Below are 27,827 nucleotides of genomic sequence, written 5' to 3'. Positions count from 1 at the left end.
GTACCTTTTCTAGTTTTTTAAGACTAGTCAATAGGAAAGTCCTATGGCTAGACCTAGGCTACTAAAGAAGTTTCTAGACCTCAACCAAAAGTGAGGTCAACATGAATTTAATGTATGCTAATGGAAATGCAGCAAAAAGAACCAAGTTAACTAAGCTATTTTCTAGACTTCAAAGTTAAACTTAATAAGATAAAACAAAGTTTTTTAACGAAGAGTTCAAATTTAAGAAAACATCATTCCTCTTTACAATGAGTTTATGATTAGTGAAGTAATTAAAATCATTTAAAATTATATATAAAATTATATTGTGCCAAATAGAATTAATCATATTCTTTACCATTTATCGAGTGCATAAAAAAACATTGGCTAATCCAGAGTTTGGTCCCTAAATTCGTGGTTAGGTTGAGAGGATATTGGCTCTTACTCCAGAGCTCCCACTTCTCCCTTCCCTGAGGGTTAACAATCTCGCTTTAGTTTTCAAGAAATTAGACCAAATTGGGAATTTTAGTATGCCACCCTAAAATCTCCAATTCTACGTCCATCAAAATATATTTGCCTATTTATTTGCACTCAACCCCATGGACTACATTCTCACTCATGAAATTCAATGTGACTCTTACCTTGTTGTAGAAAGCATAGTTTTTTCGGATCTTATATTTCTCAATAAATTTTAACATTTCAATTGGCCTGACAAAAAGTACAAAAAGTAAATGAAGATCAGAGTTTAAATCATCACAATTTATTGACATTTAAAACCTTGCACAACAATATTAACTCTTCACAAAACCATATCTCATTGTAGGGAGGAGGATAAATAAGATTACTCAGAATTCATGAGAATGATACTACAAAACATGGATTTTATATATAAAAATAAGTTTCCAAAACAAAGAAAGGAAATAACACAACTTATCTCACACTTCTCCTCAACCAAATCCCTTGAAATTCCCTTTATGTACTTTCTCTCTTTTACAATCACACTAAATTGTCTCTTAGAAATGCAATAAAGAAGAAATTTCTCACATTCCCTCTCCTCTTACAACTCTAGAAGAAAATCCTCTCCATAACCTAACTCTACTTTAAAACTTCACACGTCATCTCCCTTTCTAAAACTTCCTCTTAAACTTCTTATTAGGGGCATCAACCTCTTCTCCAAAGAAATTCAAAATTCCCTCTTTTTTTGTAAGATACAAATCTCTTCACATCAAGAGACAAATCCCTTCATCCAAGAGATATATCTCTTCATTCAAAAGCATTTTCAAAAGTGTCTGGATGCTCTAAACCACTCCATGGGGTATTTGAATTACTTGAAGCCTTCTAGAACCTCTCAAAAATAGTCAATAACCGCCACAATTCACCTTAATTCGTCTTTGGCGCCGCTAGCACCTGTTTACTGGAGTTCCATGCTTATCTCTGGATTCTGGCGCCTCTTCTCTTTAAAACGGTGCCTCTAACACCAATTTTGACGCGAGTATACTAAAAAACTGCATTTTGACTCCAAAATTCTTCTTTTTTGCTCCTTTTTGCTTCAAATGCCTAAAATCAATATACCTGCAATAAAACATGAAAATAACCCTCTTTAAAGTGCAATATCACCAAATTTAAGTATAAAACGTAGACATAAAATTGCACATTTTTTTTGTGTATCTTATATAAAGCAATACAATGTTGCATCATCGATAATGCATTATTTAGAATGTCAATAACTTTAATTTCATTGAAGTGTGCAAAATAGAATAAAATAATAGTGATCCTTTAGCAAGTTTATAAGGAGAATGTGAAAGCCATTCAAGAGGAAGGAATCTTGATAATTAAATTTTACAATGGGGTTACTATTGGCCAACCTTGAGAAATGACTAAGAAAAACTCATAAAAAGATATTAACAATGTTAGAGATTCACTCGCATGTCACTACAACCATGTCATATGCTTCAATTATTTACAAGCCCCTGGCCTTTTGTAATTTAGGGTATGGATCTCCTTGGACACTTTCCTTCGGGCAACGGATAATAAAAGTTATTTTTAGTAATGATTGACTACTTTTTCTAATTGATTAAAATCAAGCCATTGGGTGGAATCACTATTGTAGTTCTCAATTTCATATGAATTGGTATCATATGTTGATATGGACTACCTCTTATAATCAATATCATTGATAATGACACCTAGTTTGATGATAAAAAAGTTAAAAACTCATGCAGCAAGCAAGGAATGTAACTCAAGTACACTTCATTACATCATCCAAAAATGAATGGACTAGTAGGGATTGCCAACAAACACATCCTTAACTTACTAAAGAAAAAAATAAAATGAGTAAAAGGACAATGGGTTGAAATATTACCCTCCGATTTGTAGGTGTTGTGCAATACGCCATCAACTTCTATTGGACATCTGTCTTTCACCCTGTCACATAGAGTTGAAGCTATAATTCCAATAAAATATGACGTACATGCTCATCAAGTCCTAACCGCCTCCTTCTTCAAGGAGAAAGAGTTAAACGAGTGAAGTGGGCTTAATGATGAGAGCCTACACAACTTGTTGGATCTTTTATAAGAACTTCCAGTATTAGGATATTTTTTTTTTGCTCTCTTACTCTCATAATTTTGTATCATTGATAATGAGTGTGTGCTACACTTGTTTTTCATTTGGTGACATGGTTGATGTTTTGAGCATTCAATTGTATTTTTGGTGGATCAATGATGTAAGTCAGCCGCATAGACTTAATCGATTATCTGAAATATTGGTCCATAAGTGTATTGTGGCTTGTGAGGATAAATGAGTGCCTTTAATTTTATGATTTCTAGTTTTTTTTTTTAAGTGCCTTTAATTTTATGATTTCTAGTTTTTTTTTTTTTTTTTTTTTATTTAGGGTATCAATTAATCAGTAAGACAATAATATATGGTTAAATTCAAATTTTCAAATCACATCAACTTGTAAGATAATTTTGGACAATGTTGGCTACATTAGCTTAGGAAATTTCTAAGCTTAAATGTCAGAACAATATTAAGTTGATTGATTTTGCTTGACTGTTTTTTATTTGGCTTAGCTTGGTTTGGTCGGTAGTGTTTTGGCTAACAGGTAGTTTATGTTAATCTTACAATAGCTAATAGTGTTTTGGTCGATTTGTTTTTTTCCCTAGATTTTTTTTTCCTTAGCATGGCTGCTAATGTTGGCTTTTTGGTTTATTTTGACTGGTTGTTTGCTTTATTTGACCTGGTTGATTAGATTGAAAATTTTGATTTATAAAATATTAACATAATTTAATCAGTTATTTCTTTTAAATAGTATAAATACTACTACTTTGATCTGGTTAATTGTGATCAGGTTTAAGAGCGGCGATGATAACCAACCAAAAAAAGGATAGCTCAACCTGTTGTTAATAGGAGTTCACTCTACTTGAAGCTTGAATTGGTTCATTTTTTTCAACTTAAATTTTGTAGTTGTATGTGTTTTTGGAATTTTTAGTGGATATTTCTCATAGTTTACATATCTACTTCTTGCCTCTTTAGCCTTTGACTCCTTATAAACTGAATATGAAAATGACTTGGACGATAATATCATTTGTGAAGCTAGAATTTAGTTTTCATTTTTCTTTTATTTCTTCCCTCATTTTAAGCAGTATTGCATTTGCCTAGTTTTAATGAAAACGACAGTTTTTTGTTTTTAATTCTTCAAGCACAAATATGAGGTATATGCCTTTTCACCAATCCCAAAATTCAGGTATAATCATTCTTTAATTTTGCTTTCTTACTATTATTATAACATTTTACTAATATTATATTACAAGTTATTGTCTTATTATATATAATAATTTTTATAAACCATACTTTTATTTAAAAGGAATGATCGGAGGTTATTATACGAGCCCGGGATATCCCTCATATATTTATTTGTTTATATATTTATATTATACATTTTAAAATTGTAAATAAATTTAATATACATCTATTACATATTTTAATATTTTAATTAAATGTTTATTTATCTTTAAAAAAATTAGATAAAATTATATTACATGTTCTCATTAATATTTAAGCTATTAAATAAATTTTCTAATTTGTAAGAAAATACTTAATAATAATTAATAAGAATATGAAATTTAGATTATAAAAAACAAAATTTAAGAAATTAAAAATTTTTTACAATGTTATTACGTCATTATTCAGCCCATATTTTAACACAGTCAAAACTTTTTTAATCCCCCACAAATTTATATAAGTAAAAAGAGCTTGATAAGATAAGCACATGTCATTTGTTAGCTCAATAAAGCACATGATATTATGATTTAAAGGCTTTTGAATCTATGAGCATGAGTTCAAATTAATATAATTTATAAATAATTTATAATAAGAATATAATTTATAAAAAATAATTTATGATAATCTGTTTTAAAACTGTACATATCACCAAATTCTAATTATTTACATATCTAACATCAAAATATCAAATCTTATACATAATATCATTTTACTTTAAAATTAAAATACTATTATTTTTAACATCAAATGAAAAATTTAGATGTATAAATGTCGCAAAAAAAACTTTAGTGTTAGAGATACAAATACATAAAAATTGGGTGGCACATAACTAATTTAAAATGATTGCAATATATAATATATATTTAGTATCAATGTTAAGGAAATTAAATGATTTTAAATAATCAAAAATATATATATCAAATTATCACACAATATGTTTTCTTAAAATTAAATTTTAAAATATTAAAATTTAATTAAGAATCGGTATATCATATAAGAATTAATTAAACCTTATAATTATTCTTATATGGACCATTTTGAGGTGAATTTTGCTCTCAAAGATTGTTGGAGCAATGACATTTGAGATTTATATAAGTTGAGAAATTTGGTTAGTATGGAAGATGCTAATCTGATTGCTAAGTTTCATGTCGCTGCCAGTAATAAAAAGATCAAGATTGAAGGGCAAAGTGATAGATCTATTTCTTAAACTTTTCTTACATCTTCGCAATTTTTTAATGGTTTGGATTTAAATTGGGCTTGGAATTCTTTTGTTAAACCGTCTCAATCATTTTTCTTTTGGAGGCTTTTTCGTCTTATCATTTGTGCGGATGATATTCACTAGATGAAAGGTCTAAGATTATCCTCTAGATGCTTTTTGTGTTAATCAGAATGATGAAAATGTGGAGCATCTTTTTATTAATTGTTCTTTTGCTAAAGAGATTTGGTCCAAGGTTTTTACTCTATGTGATAAAAGGATGAAAGATGTTCTTACGAAATTTCATTGCCGGTTATACTAAATGCTGGAGAAATTATGAAGAAGGTTTGTTTTTTGCTTTTATTCCTATTGTAGTCTTTTGGTTTCTTTGGATTGTTAGGAATGAGGCTAAGATATGGGTAATCTGATTTCTAAGCTCTCCTGTTTTATTTACATTAGGAATTTTATTTTTAAAATGTTTAGATATGACAGATTTAAGAAACCGGTGTGTATGGACCTGTTGAAGGTATTTAATCAGTATAATATTATTATTCCTATGAATTACAAGTCGGTGACTAATCTGGTTTTATGGAAGAAGCCTAAGAAAGATATTTTGAAATTCAATATGGATGGGAGATGGAATAATTTGCTTGTTGGTGGTATTGGAGGTGTGTGTGGAATTCTAATGGTGCTTACCAATTGTGATATTTTGCACCGGTATTAGCTGCTTCTTCAACCTGTGCTGAAGTTGAGGCGGCGATTGTGCCATTGAATTTGGTTGTCAGCTATGGTTGGGATAATATTGAGATCGAAATGAATTATATGTAGCTGTGGAACTATTGTAATAAGCAAAAGGAGTATCATTGACTTTTGATAGTTCATATAAAAAAAAATTTTGCTTTGCTCGATCATGTGCAAGTACAATGGGTGTTTATTCATCGTGAAGACAAACAGTGTGCTTATTGAGCTGCGATTAAAGGTTTGGGTTCTCAACAATTTAACTTTTCTATTATTTTTCCATTGAAGTTTTCTCATTTGATTAAATGAGACTATATGAATATTCCTTATATTCATGTTGATAATTTCTTTTTTTTTTTTTACAAGAATTATATTTGTGACTAACGGTTCTTAGATTTTGTGTAAGTTGTATTTGTGTGAGGTTTATTAGAACTATTGGCCACACCCTATAACTTTTTTTTTAATGGAATAAAATTACAGTAATTAAATTTATAACTGATATGACACTTAAAAGGAGACAATTATATCTTTATAATCATAAATTAAACTTTTATTTTTATAATTAATCGCTAATTGTTTTTCTTTCTAAAAGTAAATTAATTTCGAGACAAACTTTTTTTTTTACTTTATTCTTCTGTTTGTTTTTTTTGTTTAATGGACACAGTTAAAAGGAATACATAACATTAGAGTAAATGAATTTTTTAATTTATTTTTGGGGCATTTACATACAAAACATGCATAAAAGCATAAAATATAAGAAGAAATCCGACAAAATATAAATTTGATAAATTGCAACTTACCAACAGAAAGAGACCAGAGATTTAAATCTCCGACTGAGATCAGTAACAACTGAAGAAAAGAGCAGTCAATATAATTTATAATTTTGTTTGAACAGGCAGATGTTGTAGTGCTAATGGTGTTCAAGTAGACATGAAATCAGAAACTATAACCAGCTTATCTCGAAATCACAAAATTTAAGTCAAGCATAATCCGCCAATATCCTTAAAAAAACATACTTGCAAACAAAAATAAACACAAACAACAGCAAGCGATCAAACAAAGCTGACCAGAACCAAATTATATAAAGAAGCATGTAGATAATTTACTTGTGGAAGAATCAAAAATAAATAAATAAATAAATGAGAAGCATAAACGCCCCCCATTGGAGATATATACATTTGACTGAGTTTGCAAGCACTTTCATTATTTTGTAGAGATGGTCGAGGCTGCAGATTCGAGAGGTCACCGCTGCCACGCAATACGCAATGTTCAGACGGATATCAAAGCATCCCAAACAGAGGCACCATAGAATATTTCATCGTTAGGGGAATCACATTGTTATTTTGTAGAGATGGTCGAGGCTGCAGATTCGAGAGGTCACCGCTGTCACTCAATACGCAATGTTCAGACGGATATCAATGCATCCCAAACAGAGGCACCATAGAGTATTTCATCGTTAGGGGAATCACATTGAATAACAAACCTAGATCAGGTCACACAAAGTGTTCCTATATAAAAATTATGTGGCAAAAATATCACTACTAAAATGATTGGATTTTTATAGAGCACAATTCTTGAAGCAGCAATCCCTTGCTAGTGGAATGTGAGTCACCAGTGCATTGCCCATGATTTATGTATGCACTACAAATTATAAGTATCAATTGTGTTAGGCACAAGCAATTCATCAAATTAGACCACCAACTAATAACTTAAATGGTAGAACGGTGATGCTTTCTCACAAATATGTTTCTTTTGGTCGTAGATAGAACAATTTTGCATTCATATTTACATATTATTATGATTATTGTATTTTTTTTAACTTATATAATATACATTTCTTTAAGGTAAGATTACATATAGTTTATGATGTTAGGGTGGAAAGAAATGCCTAAGCAGGAGCCTATGATTGTTTGCCTTGGTTTGCACTGGTCGGGTTAGTCAGCTTGTTGCGACGAGTTGTTTAGTCACCACCCCATGGCTAATGTTATCTACCATCATCCTCAGAACCATGAGATAACATTTATATGATCATGCCGCTTTGTTGGCCTCATTGGCAATTTTATAGGGGGTCTTATGAAGATTTATGACCAAATATTTTTTAAGGCATGTTAAGGCTTATATTTTGTACATATGGAGTAATCTACTTTTAGATACATTTGGATTACATGTTGATTTGTAACATATGACACTTAAAAGGAGACAATTATATCTTTATAATCATAAATTAAACTTTTATTTTTATAATTAATCGCTAATTGTTTTTCTTTCTAAAAGTAAATTAATTTCGAGACAAACTTTTTTTTTTACTTTATTCTTCTGTTTGTTTTTTTTGTTTAATGGACACAGTTAAAAGGAATACATAACATTAGAGTAAATGAATTTTTTAATTTATTTTTGGGGCATTTACATACAAAACATGCATAAAAGCATAAAATATAAGAAGAAATCCGACAAAATATAAATTTGATAAATTGCAACTTACCAACAGAAAGAGACCAGAGATTTAAATCTCCGACTGAGATCAGTAACAACTGAAGAAAAGAGCAGTCAATATAATTTATAATTTTGTTTGAACAGGCAGATGTTGTAGTGCTAATGGTGTTCAAGTAGACATGAAATCAGAAACTATAACCAGCTTATCTCGAAATCACAAAATTTAAGTCAAGCATAATCCGCCAATATCCTTAAAAAAACATACTTGCAAACAAAAATAAACACAAACAACAGCAAGCGATCAAACAAAGCTGACCAGAACCAAATTATATAAAGAAGCATGTAGATAATTTACTTGTGGAAGAATCAAAAATAAATAAATAAATAAATGAGAAGCATAAACGCCCCCCATTGGAGATATATACATTTGACTGAGTTTGCAAGCACTTTCATTATTTTGTAGAGATGGTCGAGGCTGCAGATTCGAGAGGTCACCGCTGTCACTCAATACGCAATGTTCAGACGGATATCAATGCATCCCAAACAGAGGCACCATAGAGTATTTCATCGTTAGGGGAATCACATCAAATAACAAACCTAGATCAGGTCACACAAAGTGTTCCTATATAAAAATTATGTGGCAAAAATATCACTACTAAAATGATTGGATTTTTATAGAGCACAATTCTTGAAGCAGCAATCCCTTGCTAGTGGAATGTGAGTCACCAGTGCATTGCCCATGATTTATGTATGCACTACAAATTATAAGTATCAATTGTGTTAGGCACAAGCAATTCATCAAATTAGACCACCAACTAATAACTTAAATGGTAGAACGGTGATGCTTTCTCACAAATATGTTTCTTTTGGTCGTAGATAGAACAATTTTGCATTCATATTTACATATTATTATGATTATTGTATTTTTTTTAACTTATATAATATACATTTCTTTAAGGTAAGATTACATATAGTTTATGATGTTAGGGTGGAAAGAAATGCCTAAGCAGGAGCCTATGATTGTTTGCCTTGGTTTGCACTGGTCGGGTTAGTCAGCTTGTTGCGACGAGTTGTTTAGTCACCACCCCATGGCTAATGTTATCTACCATCATCCTCAGAACCATGAGATAACCTTTATATGATCATGCCGCTTTGTTGGCCTCATTGGCAATTTTATAGGGTGTCTTATGAAGATTTATGACCAAATATTTTTTAAGGCATGTTAAGGCTTATATTTTGTACATATGGAGTAATCTACTTTTAGATACATTTGGACATGTTGATTTGTAATATTTAAAATTATTAGAAAATTTAGAAGAATTTAGATAATATTCTTTTGGAATGTTAGTTTTGACACTTGTACAGAGAATTAAATCAACTAAGCCTACATGTGCTATTATCGTTGGGAGTTTGCACTTGCTTCAAGTGTGATGTCGAGAGCATTTACATATTTATAGACCAACACTTTATGTTCATGTTCACGAATTATCAAACAAAGCACTCGGATTCAGCTACATAACCAATTTACACACACACACACACACAACACACACAGAGACAAAATATTTATTAGCTTCTGTTCATTTGTATAAATAACATGTAAATTGAATGAATGATGGATACGTGCAGTACCAGTTAAAAATGTTAAGATGTAATGAGTACAAGATGGTCTCAGACAAAACCATATATATTACTTTATGTGTAATACTTATGTCGAATATAATTAAAGATATAACTTGATACCCAAATTATTTGGATGTCAAATTTAGATATTTATATGGTATTGTTGCATGATATATGTTGTAAGAGCATAAGTATTTGAATTATCGTCATTCCATTTATAAGTTTGAAACATGTCAAATGTCACCTTTCGAATCGCATTATGCGACAATTTATTTGCATCCAGTCCATTTGTGGAACCCTCAAACTATGCAATCCATCGACAAGTGAGAGTGCATCATATGACTTAGACTAGACAACTTCTACATGCGGATACATGGATTTAAATTTTAAGAGCATGCCGTCTCAACATCTATATTTGATGTAAGCCTAAATTTAGTTATATCTCTCATTTATACATTACCAATTTCTATGAATGAAAGAAATCACCACATGTCACATCAAGCTACGAACGATGCAACTGAAGACGAAGAAGTTGACGTAGAATTTGAAGAATATCAACTACGACATCGATCAATCCGACCACCATTTCGCTATACACCTATATCAGACGTCATTCCACCCTAACATAGAAGATGATAGTACTTTGTATACATTATTTTTATGATCATATTTTAGTTTGGAAGAAATATTATGAATTTGATCTATTCTTATTTAATTCATATTTTTTCACATATTTTCTGCTAATAGGAGTTATTAAAGGGCAATTTATATAAAGAAGCATGTATATAATTTGTTTACATGGAAGAATCACGAAAAAAAATAATTAGAAGCAGAAACACTACTGTTAGGGGCAATTAATATATATTTTCATTATCTATTATTTTAAATTATTTAAAAATATATATTACATAGTATTTTTAATTAGCTTTATTAAATTTTAATTAATTAGTAATTAATTAATTAATATTTAAATAATACTTAATTAATCAATGTATTATTAGTTTAATTTATCACATTATAATCATCAATCTATTAAACTATAATATATCTCATTCCAATATTATAATTAAAAAGAATATAAAATTTATTTGTTCAAGCTCGTTTAATAAACCCTAATAAAAGTAAAAACGTGAAAAAATATTAATTAATTAAGAATAAATTGAATTAATAATATTTCTTTCAAACTAAAATATGTTCATAAACATAAAGCATACAAAGTACTATCATCTATTACGTGATGATGAAATGACGTCTAATCTAAGCGCATATCGAAATAGTAGTCAAACTGATTGAGTCGCAACAAATATTCTTGAAATTCTATGTCAATATTTTCATCTTCAATTGCATCATTTGTAATTTGATGTGGCATCCAGTAGCTTTATTCATTCATTGGAATTGATCATGTAAACCAGAGATATACCCAAATGTAGGCCGACATCTGATATAGGCACAAATACAGACATGCTTTGAAAATTTAAATATATATCTCCACCAGCAGAGGTTGTCCACTATAAGTGATATGATGCACTCTCATATGTTGATTGTCATACAAATTTTGAGGATTTCATAAATATTAACTAATAAAATAGGCAAATGATTATGGATATGCTTGATCATGCGACCTACTTAAAGGAGATTTGTGTTCTTACGACTGAAGATCTCCATGGAGCTCAGTTACTGATCATCTTGGAGCAGTAAAAGCTGGCTGACGTGGAGTATCAGAAGTTAATCTACAAGAGCCATGCGGTCTTATATTTGTCTTTGAGATGGCCCCGTCTCAAAATTATGTACACTTGGTTGATTGAATACAATATAATCAATATAAATTGATTGTCCTACTCTATGAGAAAGCTCTAAAATCTTATCATATCCTTGTTTAATGGAACAATCACTTCCACCACGATCCTCTCTAAAACATTTGTGATGTCTTTGCTACAAATGAAGCAATCCTTTTATATAATTTAAAATTTTAATTTGTTATTATGCATCATAGTAGAAGAAATTAGTAATTATAAAATATACTTAACATATTTCACTATTCACTCTCTTGGTGATCAGGGTTAATAAATATCACGGGGTTGAAAAAGTTACTTCACTGAGTGATGCCCATGATCTATACCACTACAAATACGTAGCCGATTTGGGATCTTCTTATGGTGGGCTCAATTGTACTATGTATGCTCGACAATTGTTCCATATTTCAATATAGTCACGGTGATAATGCATTTAGACAACTTATGATTTGTCTCGCCCATCGACTCTCTTAAAACCTCATTTTATAAGGTCAACAACTATAGACTGAATGCTAGCAAATTGTTAATGCAATCTAGAAGGTGTAACTCGACATGTTTCCAACTCACAAGTAGAACGCGGACAATCTAAATATCTATGCTTTCAAAACATACATCATGCAACAAAATCAATTAAACATTTAAATATGACATTTAAATAATTTGAGTATCAAGTTACATATTTAATTATATCTGACAAAAGTGTTACACATAAACATGAGATAAATATAAAATGTGTAATATACATGGCACTGTCTGAGTCCATCAAGTTCGTCTATAGATATTTTAATATTTCAAACTAACACTTTACGTATTCACGATTCATTTCATCTACATGTTATTTAAACAAATAAGAAACTGGTAAGATATATATACATATAAAAATTGATTATGCACTTGAATCCAAGCAATTTTTCTGATAATTCATGAGTGAGAACATAAAAAGTAGGTCTATCAACATGTAAGTACTCCAGGCACCATACCTTAAGCAAGTGCAAACATACAATGATAGTAACATGGATAGGCTTAGTTAATAGATTAAATTGTCTTTACAAATGTGCCAGCACTGAGCTTCCCAAAGAATATCGTCTAAATGCTTCTAATTTCTCCAATAATGGTAAATAGTGCAAATGAACATATGATATAGATGTATATGGACGTAGAAAACGGCCCAACATGTACAAAATATAAGCTTTGAAATGCCTTAGAAAAATATTTGGCCGTAAATCATCGTAAGAATCCCTATAAAATTTTCAATTGAGCCAACAAAACAACATGATTGTTTGTGATTGACAGTGGTACATATAAAAGTTTGAGGTTATCTCATGGTTTTGAATATTATGATAGATAACATTATGTCTAGAGTGGTTACCCGAGAACTCGTTGCAACATGTTGGGCACTCGAACAGCACAAACCAGGGCCAACAATCATAAGCCCACTAGAGCATTTCCGACCACTCTAACACCATGAATTATTTATACATCCTATAAAGTGACAATCATCTCACCTTATAGGAATTTATAAAATAGAAGTTAAAATTTTATAATAATCATAGTAATATGTAAATATGCATGCAAAAATATCTTATCTATGTGTAAATGAAGCATATTGTTAGGGGGCACCACCACTCTCATTAAAGCTATCAGATGGTGGTCTAATTTGATGAATTGTATATGTCTTAACACAATCGATACCTCTAATTTGTAGTACATAAATAAATCATGGGCATTGCATTGGTCACTCACCTGTCACTAGTGATTGGCTGCTTCAAGAACTATGCTCTATGAAAATCCAATCAATGTAGTAGTGATATTGATTTCCCATAATTTTTTATATAGAAAAAGCACTTAGTATGACTAGATTTAAGTTTGATGCACAATGTGATTAACCTAACGATAAAATGGTCAGATGTGCCTTTGGTTAGGATGTATCGATATCTGACTGAACAATGTGTATCACACAATGGCGATAAACTCCTGAACTGCGACTTCAGCCATCTCTACAAAATAATAGAAATGCTTACAAACTCAAAGTTAAATGTGTATATCAAAATTTAGAAGAAAAGTACTGCTCAAGGAAAATTTAATCATAATATATCATACAAACATGTTTTAAACTTGAATTATTAGGACAAATTGGTTTATTATGTCTCATATTATTACAAATATTACACACTCTTGTGTTTGTAATTCTCGTCCCATTCATTGTATTTTAATCATACTTGCTCTTAGACCACCATATCTTCTAAACAAAGGGGGAAGCAAAGCAACGATACCTTGTTGTTGATCATATTGCGACCAAGATATTTTATCAGGTATTATATGGAATAATGATTCATGTCTAATGATTGAAATCTAATGTAAAATACTTGGAAATAAAAGCAATGTGATCAAAACGTCTAAATCCCAAAGCCGCAATCGCATGCACATATGGTTTGTGATAGATTTGTGACTTATTGTATGAACATGAGCAATTCATTAAGGAAATTATGTTGAAACGAAATGTTCTGCAATTCATAATGAAGACCAGATGCTCGCGATAATTAATGCATATTGATTGCAAAAACTGACAACTCCACCCTCAATTTTTTGTAAAGTTGACATTGTGCACGTAATAAAATTTGAACTTGTTGTTTCACTCCATTGTGCTACATTAGTTGAATGTGGCAAAAATATAATAACCAAATTATAATAGAAAACACGGATGAGGCCCTAAATTAGTATATCTCGAGCACACCACAATACCTCGTTAAGACTTTCAGATTTATCTGTAGTCATTGTTTCAAATCTATAGCCACCATCAAATAATAAAGATCACTTTGTGACATCTCATTCAGTTAGCCAATCATATACCTCCTTTTTTAATATTCTTAATATCACTCATGTGAATATTAAAATTGTGTGCTTCATTAGTATTTCCAACTCAATACATTTTATCACAAATAGTATCGGTGTACCCTATGGCAAAACGTTATATTACCTTCTTAAAAATTTCTCGTAGATGATGCAAGTAGTGTTTATGTACAACTCCTTGGAAGATCTCCCTACAACCACGAGCTAGTCCTAGGTGCGTCTAATATTATCTAAAGGTCATTACAGATCCAAACGACTTTCACCAAAACATACAATTATAGAAACCATGCCCATTACACAACATTCTCATATTCAACCACTATAAATGCAAATGGAATGAACACTATTTTCGCCAATTCCTGACAGCTAGCAAAGTCCCTCCATATTTCCCTAAAAGGAATGTCCCATCAATGCTAACAAGATGTAGGCAAATATACTCCAGAAGAAATTATGAAAACACGTACTATTTCAGACTTTTATTTTGTATACTGGTTTGAGAATCACTTTGCATGTAAATAAATAAGGAGCAATAGGACTCATCAAAACTACAAAAAAAAAATGATTTAATAGCTCTTTTTTATGTGCATCTCATGATTTGATGTATGTAATATGAACATTAAATTTTGATTTCACTCGAACAACAATTTCTTTAGCCTTTAGATCTAAGTTGTCATAGAAAACAACACCTTTGTAGTGACATATAAACTTTGGAGTACAATTTCGGCGGTAGGTTGACATAACTGGACGAGTACATGAATGTGATGCCCAAATTACAAATATTTTTCATCCACCCCCCAATCGCCGGCTCTTGGATGCATGTAGACACCAATGACATGGATGAGTCTCAAATTATATTGGGCATATTGAATTGTAAATATCTTTTTACTTGAAGTAATTTTTATGTATTATACGTTATTCATTATTGACGATCCACTCAAAGCACATTTTAATCCATCCTTACTTTAAAATATCATTCTCTCTAATAATACATCTGAAATGACATCATCTTGATATATTGTTATTTGATTTATAGGAGCATCACAATCATCAACTATATCCCACTCTTTATTAGCACAATTGGCTTCAAAAATTGATTGTTGTCTACCATTGACTCCAACTTTGTATTTTGGTTTTGCATATTGATATAATAAATCATGTCCTGACAATGCAATATTCTGATCAACAACATGCTAACTATAAACCGTACTTGTCTCTGGTTCACTGGAATTTTCATAAGTGTCACTATTTATGATTTTATATTCATCAGCATTTACATCCAAGTGCATACCTTGTGATATATTGCGTAGAAGACTCAACTTGTCTACTAACTTAAGTGTTAAATGAGCGTGAGAGGCAAATTATCGATGCGCGCTACAGTCAATCAATAGGTTGACAAGTTATATTATAGAATCCTAGGTCATGTGTTGAATGAAATTGTAGTTGACCTACAAATTAAAAGTCATAATATTTATATTCCTTTTTAATATGAATCTCTAATAGTTACATAAAACATTATTTATAATTTTCGCACCTATAAATTTGTCACATGTTCAATAGATATGACGGGAATGTGTGAATGATCAACAATGTGTGACTAACCAACAATGTCAGAAATCTCAGTAGGTAAGGTCTCAACCTCAACATAAATAACTATTATTTGTTTTGTCGCTTCTAACAACAAAAATTCACATACTTCATCATCATCAATATAAGTTGTTGTAAAACTACCACTCACATAGAATCAACAAACTATATTATGATATATCTTGAGCAATCATGACGCAATAGACAATATTTTTCTCTTCAATGCATTTAGTGTTATCAACGGAGATAATTTAACTAAATGGTTATGTCCACAGACATAAGTGAAAGTAAAATCATTTGTGAATCGTTACTCTCCATCAAAGCATAGTAATAAACGTGACATTATTGTAAAATGTAGTCTAATCCTCCAGGTGATTTTAGTTGTAATTATTAACTAAAATTTAGTAAATAAATATGCAATTAAAAGCACGGTTGCCTTGATATACGCAATAAAATAAAATAAATTCATAGCTAAAAGAACTTTCAAATAATGAGATGGTATAAAAAGCTCACATCCAAAGTTCTCCTTCCAATGCAATTTAGGCATTTTAACAAAGTTCTTTAGAGTTTCAAATGCAATATATTTCGTACAAATATACACAATATTATTCTAATTTATATTATCATATTTATACATATGATGTACCTGAATAATTCATATATCAAATTCATTAGAGTATAATGCATGCATTTATATTAGTGTGTTGTAATATGTTTGAAATAGAAATCGTTAACTGGCATAATGAATGCAATAAAATAAAGTTAATTTGTAGTTACGAGGACTTCCAGGTGATGAGGGGGATACAAAGTCAATTTACATTGTAAGTTCTAATTAGATAGTTTAGGCCTTATTGACAAAATTCTTTACAGCTTCAAATGAAACCATATTTCATACATATATGCAACATTATTCTAATTTGCATTATTTTATAAATAATATGAATCAAAATAATTAATATATCAAATTCATTATATTACAATATATGCATTTATATTAGTGTGTGATAAAATCTAATATAGGAATCGTTAACTAACCTGATATATGCAATAAAATAAAGTGAATTCGTAACTACCAAAACTTTCAGGTGATGGGAGCACTAAGGCCTTTTATATCACGAGCTCTCCTAAGCAGTTTAGGCCACAAAGTATATATATATATATATATATATATATATATTATACTGATTTATATTATCATATTTATAAATAATTCAAATATCAAATTCATTAAAATACAATAAATGTTTTTGTATTAAACAAATTTTAAATAAAATTAAAGTATAGATGTACATGGCTAACTAAGAAGTGTAAGAAGACAAGATCCTGACGACATGCGAAAAAAGATCATGATGATAAAAAAATATTATCCTGCAGAATATCGAGGAAATTTTTATGAGAATTTTGCAGTATGTAGAGAAAGTAAGGAGGAGGAGAACTTTTGAAAGCAAAACAAAGATTTTCAATAGATAAAATATGAGAGTGAATGGAGAGAAAAATTTAAGGATAAAATTTTATTAAGGCACATTTAATATACCTTAGATAAGTGATTATAACTATTTACTATAAAATATTAAAAATTTTATATAATTTGTCTTAGTCATTGTTATACCAAATAATTGAGGTACTATTTCAACCTCCTATTTACCATTAGCCTTACGTCGTTAGGTTTCCAGACTGCATATAGATCAATACTATCTTAAACGATTAAAATTATTTTTTTCAAAATAATATTAATAAATAAACTTTAATGCATAAAATATAAATTAATTAACATTTTTATGTAACATAATAATAATTATTTTAAAGTTTTTGAAATATAAATTTATAGCTAAAAATTCAAAGAAGAATTTGAACATAGCACAAAAAATTTAAGAAAAATTAGATACTGATTATACGTATGCTATGAGATAATACAATTAAGAAAACTGATCCGGATTAAAAATGATGGCCAAAAACGATGGAAATGAAACTATATTAGAAAAATAATTTTAGAGAAAAAATTGAGATTAATCAAAAGAACATCAAGAGACTAATGATGTGAACACCAGCACACTACCTTCAAAGAAGCACAAAATATTATTTGATTTCAAAACTTACAATATATTATTTTAGCAAGATATTTATTCAAGGTTAAATGTACAACTTTATAAAAGCACTCAACACATTTAAAGAGCAAAAGAAGAAATTAAAACTTCAAAACAAAGCTAAAAAGTGTCATGAAGAATTTCCATTTTAATGTTTCATTAAAATTGCATCAATGAAAGTAACCCAGTACCTGACCACCAACATTTTGCCTTAGGGCTTCCTCGTGATCAAATATGCCAATAGGAGTTCTGATGACAACATAACCCCACTGCAGAAACAAAAGGTAGAATCCAAGGAAAATAAGCAAATAAATAGTGGATCTATTTAGGATCAAATTGCAAATTCAATTCTAGAGCACTTGGACCTGGTTATACAATAAAAATAAAATAGATATAGTAGCCCCAGAAGAAGATTATTTTGATTCCATAATTTGCATTCAAGGTTTGTTACATGTTCCTTTCTAATTACAAGAGAATATTTTACTTTATATAGCAAATTGATCGACCACGAAGGTAGCTCAAAAAAATACAATGTCACCTGTCGTCCAAGAAAGGAATTTATAAAACAAATAATGCATAAAAATTTCATTGATTATAGAATTTATTTATTAAATAATTAAATGAGCTGTTTTAAAAAAAAAATTATCTTCTAAAGAGAAATGTCTAGCAAATATGACCACAAAGTGAGGTTGGTCAGAGTCACATACGAATCCTTAAGAAAATACTCAATAGGTAAACAAAGTAGGAAATCATCATATCATCATTAGTTTCATCCCAATTATTTGGAATCAACATTATGAATCCTCATTTTATATTCATACTACTTGAGTGTTGCTTACTTGAGATTGCTGATGTATTCTTTGCACTCATTTCGAACAACAACTATCCAAGTTAGGCCAACTTATGCTCTTTCATATTGATCCAACGCTAATTTTATCTAAACATCTAATAGGTGAATTTTCTATAATTTATTTTCTACAGTCAAACCTTCTAAGTATACTTTTAATTAGCTTATCTTCAATAGATACCCCCCAAACCATTTCTCTAATATAATAATTCTCAATTTATCCTACCAAATTTTTCTATACAACTGAAAAACAACTTAACTATCAATAGCAATTTTACTTCCTAAAATTTGAATTAATACAAAATTGGCAGCATGATAATCATTTATAGAATTTACCTTCATGAATCTAATGATATTGTCACCATAGTCAAATCACATAATGTTACTTAGACACTTCTTCAATTAAATCAACATCATCACTATCCTTCTCTTCATATACCTCTGATGCATGTCTCCGATGTAGTCATATAGACTTACTCTAGAAGTTATATATGCTTATCTATATATATGAAAATCACAAAAATAACACATCAAATTCTGCATCCAATTCTGCTGCGCCACCTTGGCAATCCATAGTTCCTGCATCTCCTCCATTAATTGTAAATGCCACCAACTATATTAGCCATCTTGGCAATTCGCACCATTATGCATTTCGTATGTAGTTCATCTACCAATTATTTCTTCATACAAAATAAATTTTTAATGGCACAATTGATTTTAATTGAATATGTTAATTACATGCATATTTTTTTCCGTTATATTAGGTGTCTCTCCTATAAATAATGTATCTCTTCTGCCCAAAGGAATAAAAAATGGGCAATGTTTTTCTTTAATGTTTTTCAAATGGATATCAGAACCACATTTTTCTATTTTCCACATCCTCAAATAATTTCATGTCTTTATCATCCTTCTTCAAATTATTTTTTTTAAAAGAATCACGACCCAGTACAAGAACTTGGAGCTAATCATGGCGGGAACGGCCGGTCGGACAAGTAAATATTTCAAAATAGTAATATTAGTTCACAATAAAATTCAATTATAAAAGAGAAACTAAACTACAATATATAAGTAAACATCCTTTAAAAATACATATAAAATCCAGAAATACAGTAAAACAAGTAGTACCAAAAAAAATAATAAAACATATAACTCAAACAAACTACTGCCTAATTTTAAAAGTCCCTTTCCTCCTGCAAACAAACTCTCTCCCATCAATCATATCAGTCTAGCGGACCTTTTTATGAAAAAATAGTTAAACAATAGATTAAGTTTAAGGAAATTTAGTGAATAATTACCATTTAATTATGCATTAAATCATTATACAAATGTTTAACATGAATGCTCAAAGAAATATGCTAATCAATGTTTAAAGTGAGCTTTACATTTTTTTCATTTTATTAAATTGTTTATTAAGATATTTTGATCAATTATTTTTGCATCCTTTTAATCAATTACATTTTTTCCTTTCATTTTTCTTTCAAGATGTCATCTTAAGAGCAAAGTCAAAATGTACTTGTTGAATCTTGGTTTATCGGTGAATCTCATCCACGGAATAGAGCGTAAGACAAAAGATAAAGAGATAGAATGATACATTGTAAGGAACAGTAAACTGAATTTTTTATTAACTTTTTCTCAGGAAATGGTTTCTCTATTTGTAGAGAAGGATACAATATATAAAATTACATACCTGTCCCTATTTCAATGAGAGAGTTACAAGATAATTTAAGTATTTTATATGTATAGGCCTTCGACTCGGCTATCCTACGACTCAATCGGCTGAAATCAATGGCCTTAGTTCAGCAAGACCTAATTGTCTGCCTGTGCTGAATCGGGGTAGTCGGTCAGCCTTTGGTGGTCTCAGGTCAGCAAAACTCAACTCGATCAATTTGGCATTACGAGCCAGCTGCTCTAGTCAGGCTGCCTACTATTGATCCTCAGGTGAGGAGCTCCTGCCAACAAAATGAGACTAGGTCATCAAGCAGATGTTAAATTATCGTAATCTGACAGATAGTTCATTCCGCACAGAGGAGTCCTTAGAGATGCTTTACGACCAGTTTTTGGCCTCTGATAAGGAATCTCAAGAGCGTTCGTGAGATGGTTGTCGATGTTAAACTCTTCTTTTGTGTCAGGCTGCGGCGAGAGGTGGGTCAATGCCTCTGCTCGACTTGATCGACATTGATTCTTGGCTAGGATGACCTGCATCAAGTTAGCTTCTAGCCCGGTTTAGGAGAATTGCACCTAGTCAAGTTGGTCCTCTGGTCTTCTGATAGTGGGCCCATTGATCTTCCGTTGGCGGGCTCTGTGGCCTTCTACTGGTAGGTCCTCCTTAGTTGCGCTTCTTTGTATCTTTGTTCATTGGATCTCAAGACTCATGTATACGTGTTTCCGATGTGTGGTACTTATAAAGGTATAACATTTACCATTTTGCATTATCAATGTATAATCTATCATTTTTCTTATATTTAAAGTGCACGAGTACAGTAATGTTTTTAACTAATAAAATAAGGGGGTAACTCTGATAAACTTAATCACTTAGCTTTCATTCAAATTATATTTAATTTCTTTCAATCATCAGATCCATTTATTTTTTATTTAATGGAGTGCTAAAAATAAAAGAATTGAAATCAGAAATAATTCATAATGTTTTCATTTATCTTCATTAGACTATAAGAATGCATTTCGTGTCTTTAATAAGTATGAAAAAATGAAATACTTTGAAAATAAAAAAAAATTAATGTAAACAAAATAATAATTGTTCACCTTAACATTTAAGAGACCAATGTAAAAGCTTATTCCTCCAATTTACTTCATTTGACTAATACAAATATATTAAATGTGCATGTAAAATAATTTTATTTCTAAAATAGCTCACTAAAACATAACTAATTAATTTAAAAGTTTTTTCTCTGATTATCTTTTAAATCAAATTTTCTCTTCTTTCTTCATACAAATTCAGCAACTCTCAATTTTCCGGTTAATAATTTGAAATTACCAAAAATTTGACATTAATGAATAAAATTTACTATTCACTTTTAACAGCAATTAAAAACAGCTACTTGTAACTTAAATATGAAGCTCTAACTTGATAAATGTTGTCAATTTTTCTTGCTTTTTTATCTGATTATTTTTCACCTCATATTTTGACATTTTTTAGCAATGAGCCCATATTAACACTTAATAATTCATTATTTAATTGACTATAAATAAATTTTAAAATAAACACTAACCTTTTTTTCACAATTTTCTTCTTCTTCCAATCCAAAATGTTACTTCAATCTATAATTTCCTAATTTAATAAAACTTAATATTAACATTTTACATGCATACTCAACTTACTATTATCTTAAAAAAACTAATAAATCCTGAATCAATCCTACAATTCGGTTTGATTTCTTTACCCGCACGCAAAGCCTTCTCCCCACAAGCCATACATAGAGTTTCGACGCTCTATCTCCTCCCTTGATTGTTCAGCCCGCTATCCTTCTTGCTCTTCTTCCTTCAAACACATTGTGGTTGTCTACTTTTAGCTCATGTGCCCCATGTGTTCCTCGGTTTCACTTTCGTTTTCCCTCAACTCTCCCAGTTCTATGCTCGCAGTCTCCCGTAGATCCATCAGATTTTTTAACTTGGTTCTTTCCTCCATCATATTGTTCCAGATCATTCTTCATTGCAAACATGCCTTAATTTTCCTGTCTTCCCTCATATCAAGCAGGCGTGTTCATTCGTTTTTTATCTTCTCGTTCAGTTTTTTTTTTTTCTAAGGTTTATGCATTTCTCGATTTCCCTCTCCTATGTTGTGGAGCTAGTTTCTTCTGTGTTGTGGTTTCCTAAAATATGATATGATGAGCAAGGGGACTTTATGGGGCTCTATTCCTTCTGTGTACGTTTAGGTGTGTTTGGTTACGACATCTATGTTTCCCTAGTCTCTTTGATTGCTTTGGTATGTAAAAATATGAATTGATGAGCATGTGGGGCCGAATCATTTGGACATGAAGAGTAATGTTATAACATCACTTGTTATTGTAATTTTTATTATTTTGTTATTCTACGTTATGTAATGCATTACTCTTTATGTAGTATAATAATGGATTTCTTTTTTTTTAACTGCTAAAACTTATTTGTGTTGTTTTGTTTGAATTATTTCTAAAATTATAAACTTATAGCTAACACATGTACATAAGAACATTATAATATTTTTTTCTCATAAATAGCTACGACACAACAAATTATCCAAACATCCACATTGCTTCACCGTCAATTATTTTCTTAACTGCTGATTATCCTAAAAGCAACTTCGCAGCTGCTTATTGAAACAGTTACAGCTACCCAAACCACATCCTAAATCCTAACATCAATTCATATGATAGTATTGATTGTGATGATGATCTTTACACACCAATTACCACTAGTTTTATAAAGAATTGACCCGCATACCAACTATACTAAAAACATCCGAGTTCAATTTAGCCCAAATAATTTCAAATCAGGTTCGGGTTAGGAATCCTAACCCGTTTAACTTGTTTGGTTGGTTTAGGATTATCTCGTCAACCCGAAACAGACCCATTAACTCTAAATGGACTCGAAATTGACCAAAATTTAACCTGAATAGCTATTAATCATATGTTAAACGGGTTATATGAGTCGAATTTGGATTGACAACTTGAAGTCGGGTTCGGGTTTGATTTTCTGACTCATTTAACACTCGGGTCAGTTCGGTCCAAGTAATATTGGGTCAGGTCAATTTCGAGTCAGACTCGAACCTAACCTACTAACCCAATTTGACACCCTAATTGTTGTCATAAAAAGAAACTCCAACCACCCAACCCATTATTAAATTTCTTAGACAAATTATCTCCCAAGTTTATAGATTAATAAAAATTATTTTAGCTTAGATATTTCCTAACAACATTGATTTTAATGCAGGATGGGATCGGGGCTCCCGTGAACTGGAAACTCCAGTTTAATTGCTGCCCGGTTCACATGCTCCAACAACCTAGAGCTGTGACTAGCCCCGTTAGTCTCCTTTCTTTCTTAATTAGCACTAGTATTAAGTTAATTTGCTTGAAAACTATATATAAGTTTGTTGCAGTCTGATTTGAGACACTTTTGGGTTTAATTTTGTATTTACTGGTTTTCTCTTATCAGGGTCTATATCATTCTATCTTTCATAAGTTGTGTACTTGTAACATGATTTGATCTAAGTAGTGACCTCTCCCATATGTCCAAAGACATTTTACGCTGCAGGTTTTGCAGCCCATCATCAGTTTTTCAATTTTGATTTGCTGTCCAGCCACCAAGAGCACTGCTTCTCAGTCTTCACCATATTTTCACCCTTCTTTCCCGTTCTACAGCTTTCCTAACCCCTCTAGTGATCACCTCATACCATCTAACAACCTTAGTCCAATGTCATTTAGCATTAGAGCAGGACAAACCCTAAATTTTTAGAGATTTATGTTTTCCACTCCTAATCTTTCAATCCACAAAACTTAATTCAACCACCCTATCCTCCATCCCTAACCCTAACCCTAATTGGGGTAAGAGGCACTATGCCGATGAGGTGACACATGCAAGGATATTCTTGTCCTATAATATAAACGATGTTAAGATATTCTGTCCAACAAAATTCAATAATATTGCAACCTATCACATTAAATCATTACCACATAAGATTTTCCTCTCAACTCAAACGAAAGCCTCTCCCTCTCTCAAACTCCATTGTCTGATCTCATGTCCTGAGAAATAAGCACATGCTACACACATAGTAATATGTACGGTACACCAAGCGGCTCAAACTGAGATTTACTCGTTACTAGCTTGCAAGCTAGACTTTAAAGACAATCTCAAATTAGAGCATAGATTAAAATGTGTATGATGCATAAATTTGATTTTGAACACAGGCTGCCTCAACCGAATTACGCATTGAGCAGGCTCGTTATAAATATCTTGTTTAAAAAAAAACAATAACAACCTGGTTTACCTTTATTCAAGTAATTTATTAAATTATCTAAGACATGTCATAAATGGTCCATCAATTCAAAGCAATATTCAAAGCTTGAGCTTACAATGAACTTAATTGAGTCAAGCTCTAACTTAATTATCAAGCTTAGCTCAGCTCAAGCTTCTGTTCATGCCAATGCTCACTACATCGAGTCAAGCTCGAGTTAAGTTCAACAGGAGCTCAACTCAACTCGATTACATCCCTACACTACAACAACCCAAGAGCACAACTCAACCTGATTACATCCCTACACAACAACAGCCCTACAAGCCATGTCACTCATATAAAATCTAACCAAAGAAAGCAAAAAAAAAAAAAAAAAAAAAAAAAAAAAAAAATCAAGTATGAACCAATCAGCAATTCATGAGGCTGCCTCTGGTAGCTTCAAAGTAAGCATTGGGAACATATATATAACACTACAGTAATGCATAAATGAAAGAAGCTGTTTCTAATATTTTAGCAAAAATACAAGCAAATAATAATTTAGAAGCACATTCAATCATGCAAAGTAGGATAGCACGTAGAAATTGAAAAAGTGACTCATATGCAAGGGTAATAACCTGGCGTGTTGGAAGAGTGCGGACACGATATTCTTCAATTTCCTTGGCTTTGATATCCTGCCTATACGTCAAAGCCTTGCAGTCTTTAATTCTTCCTAGCAATTCCACAGTAATTCTTCCAACTCTGTGTGGATCGTAGACTTGAAAATCTTTGATGTATCCTGCAAAAAGAGTCGCATAAATATGTAACTGCAAATATGAGAACAATGACAACTTGGTTAGCACTATCGACTTGAAATTTTATCAAAAAAATATAAGTTGTCATGGAATATTCAAATATTTTAGAAGAAAAGTGGATTCAGTGTGAGGATTTTAAGTATAATAACGGGCAAAGTGTGCAAGTATCTGCTAATTTAGAAATTTCATTGACTGAGACTTTAATATTCATGAATGAGTAAAGTGTCAAAATAGTGTCCTGACTATTTACATGGGGCCATTTTAGTCTCAAAGTTCACAAAAATGCTAAATTAGTTCACAGACTATTTTAATAGGAGCTAAAATAGTCCTTATTAGGGACTATTTCAACCCATATGAAAAGAACATGGGGATTAAATTGACACTTCTATAAAATTTGAGACTCAAATGCCCCCCCTACAAGAGTCAGGGGACCATTTTATCACTTCTCTCATTCATGAAATATATTGTATTGTTTTATGAAAATGTCCGCATAAAATCAAAGCTTTTCTCAGGCATTAATACTCTTGAAGAAAGTATAAAAGTTATTCCACTCAAATTTCTTCCAATTGGATAAAAAGCTTAGCTTGCTTCCCAAAAGGAGAAGACTGAAGCACAACAAGCTAAAAAGAATGCAAGACTGTCATTTCTATATTGCGATAAGTTGGCCATAAACTCAAAATTTGTTGGAATCTTTACCCATAAAAGAAGCGGAAATGGGAGGACAATAAAAAGAAGGGTGGATTGCCTCTTTAATTAAAGTAATTGAAGTGAGAGAAGTAACAAAGGCAGATCCAACAATATAATTCTGATGTTGCTTGTACACCACAATGAAGAGCAATGAAAGATACTTTTCCACCTCAGGCTTCAAATAAAATTCATCCTCATCCATGCCATTTTGGATGAAAAGAGTGAAAGAACCTACTTGGGTTGTTGACTATCTTACATCCAAAATCCTGTTCTCTAAGTTTCAAAAAATAATATGGTAAATTTACATATGTAGCACACATTTCTTATGCATTTACAAATCTCATACCTAAACTTTCATGTTTACATACATAGCATTTTGATGTTTTAAACCTATGCATTAAAAAGTGCATTTCACTTTTAAAAAGTGGTAATAGTGCTATTTCGATGTGATAACAAACATTTGAGTGCTGTCTGTGTAAATATGAAAGTTTAGGTGTGAGATATGTAAATACATAAAAATTGTGTGCTATGTATGTAAATTCCCCAAATAACAATGAACATTCAAGTTTGCTTTTCTGTATATTCTAATAATGAATCCGCATGTGAGATTGCACCTTTGGTTGTATGTCACATAATAAGTAATCCAAATTTGTGGGATCATCATATTATCTTCTTTAGAAGATGACAAAAGTTTCAACTTGTAGTGGGAAACGGTTGAGTCAACCAATATGCTAGTCCAACGTTACAAAAGATGGAAAAAAGTCAAATAACTAAGAGAAAAGAGGATCCCAACAAGGGGTTGAAAGCACTCTTCTTGATGAAAAGCACCACCTTAGTTGTGATATGCCTCACATGAATGAGACAATCCCAGCCCAACCTTCCTAACGGCTTGTTACTCGATGAATAAATTGCCTCACATGAAATAGCTTTTGGTCATTTCTCCGCTCACCCCTAGGCTCCCCTTCAATCTTGTTTCTCTTCTACAAATCATTTTATTTTAGGACTGCACTCCTTCATAAGTCTATCGTTTTCTCATCAAGTTTGTTGAAATGTAAAATTTCTCATCTCAGTCCTTCAGCTATATTAATATATCCCTCTGCACCTAGTCCAAATCCACCAGGATCATTAATTTTACATAAATTGATACATAGGGCTTATAATTTCCATTTTCAACTGGCATATTCCCGTATTCTGTAAGTCTCAACACTCTACTTAGAGCAACTTAAACCTGTCATTATTGAAAAAGTTCAATATCATAGATAGGGCCGTCAAAACGGCTTGTTACTCGATATCATAGATAGGGCCGTCGAATAGTTCATGTTCGGCTCCTTAAGAAGCTCGTGTACGATTCATTCGTTAAGTTAACAAGCCGAACACAAACAATTTTTTGTACTCAATATATAAACAAGTCGAACAGGAACAAAGATTTATTCGTTCATGTTCGGCTCGTTTAGCTCGAAATACTACTCATCAATTATATATATATATATATATATATA

General features: G+C 31.1%; 1 protein-coding gene across 7 annotated transcripts in view; it reads right to left on the bottom strand.

Moving 5' to 3' along the window:
• Positions 1 to 1,530: 1,530 nt before the first annotated feature.
• LOC110036526 (40S ribosomal protein S15a-5-like) overlaps positions 1,531 to 27,827 on the bottom strand; it is a 32,635-nt gene continuing 6,338 nt past the window's right edge. The window contains exons 2-4 of one of the 7 annotated variants that reach the window (XM_020740998.1): positions 25,465 to 25,625; positions 18,251 to 18,328; positions 1,531 to 1,551 (exon numbers count right to left, since the gene is read on the bottom strand). In XM_020740998.1, coding sequence (XP_020596657.1) covers positions 1,543 to 1,551; positions 18,251 to 18,328; positions 25,465 to 25,625 — 248 coding nt within the window. In that variant the 3' untranslated portion in view covers positions 1,531 to 1,542. Of the gene's footprint in view, positions 1,552 to 7,142; positions 7,176 to 8,601; positions 8,623 to 8,689; positions 8,723 to 13,737; positions 13,815 to 17,304; positions 17,344 to 18,092; positions 18,329 to 25,464; positions 25,626 to 27,827 lie in introns of those variants that run through there. The other 6 variants (XM_020740997.1, XM_020740999.1, XM_020740996.1 and 3 more) reach the window with 6 other exon arrangements.

This window comes from Phalaenopsis equestris, unplaced genomic scaffold (genome assembly GCF_001263595.1).
Source record: "Phalaenopsis equestris unplaced genomic scaffold, ASM126359v1 Scaffold207870, whole genome shotgun sequence".
Lineage (NCBI taxonomy): Eukaryota > Viridiplantae > Streptophyta > Magnoliopsida > Asparagales > Orchidaceae > Phalaenopsis > Phalaenopsis equestris.
Note: the sequence above shows the minus strand (reverse complement) of the source record. Positions and strands in the feature narration are given on the sequence as shown.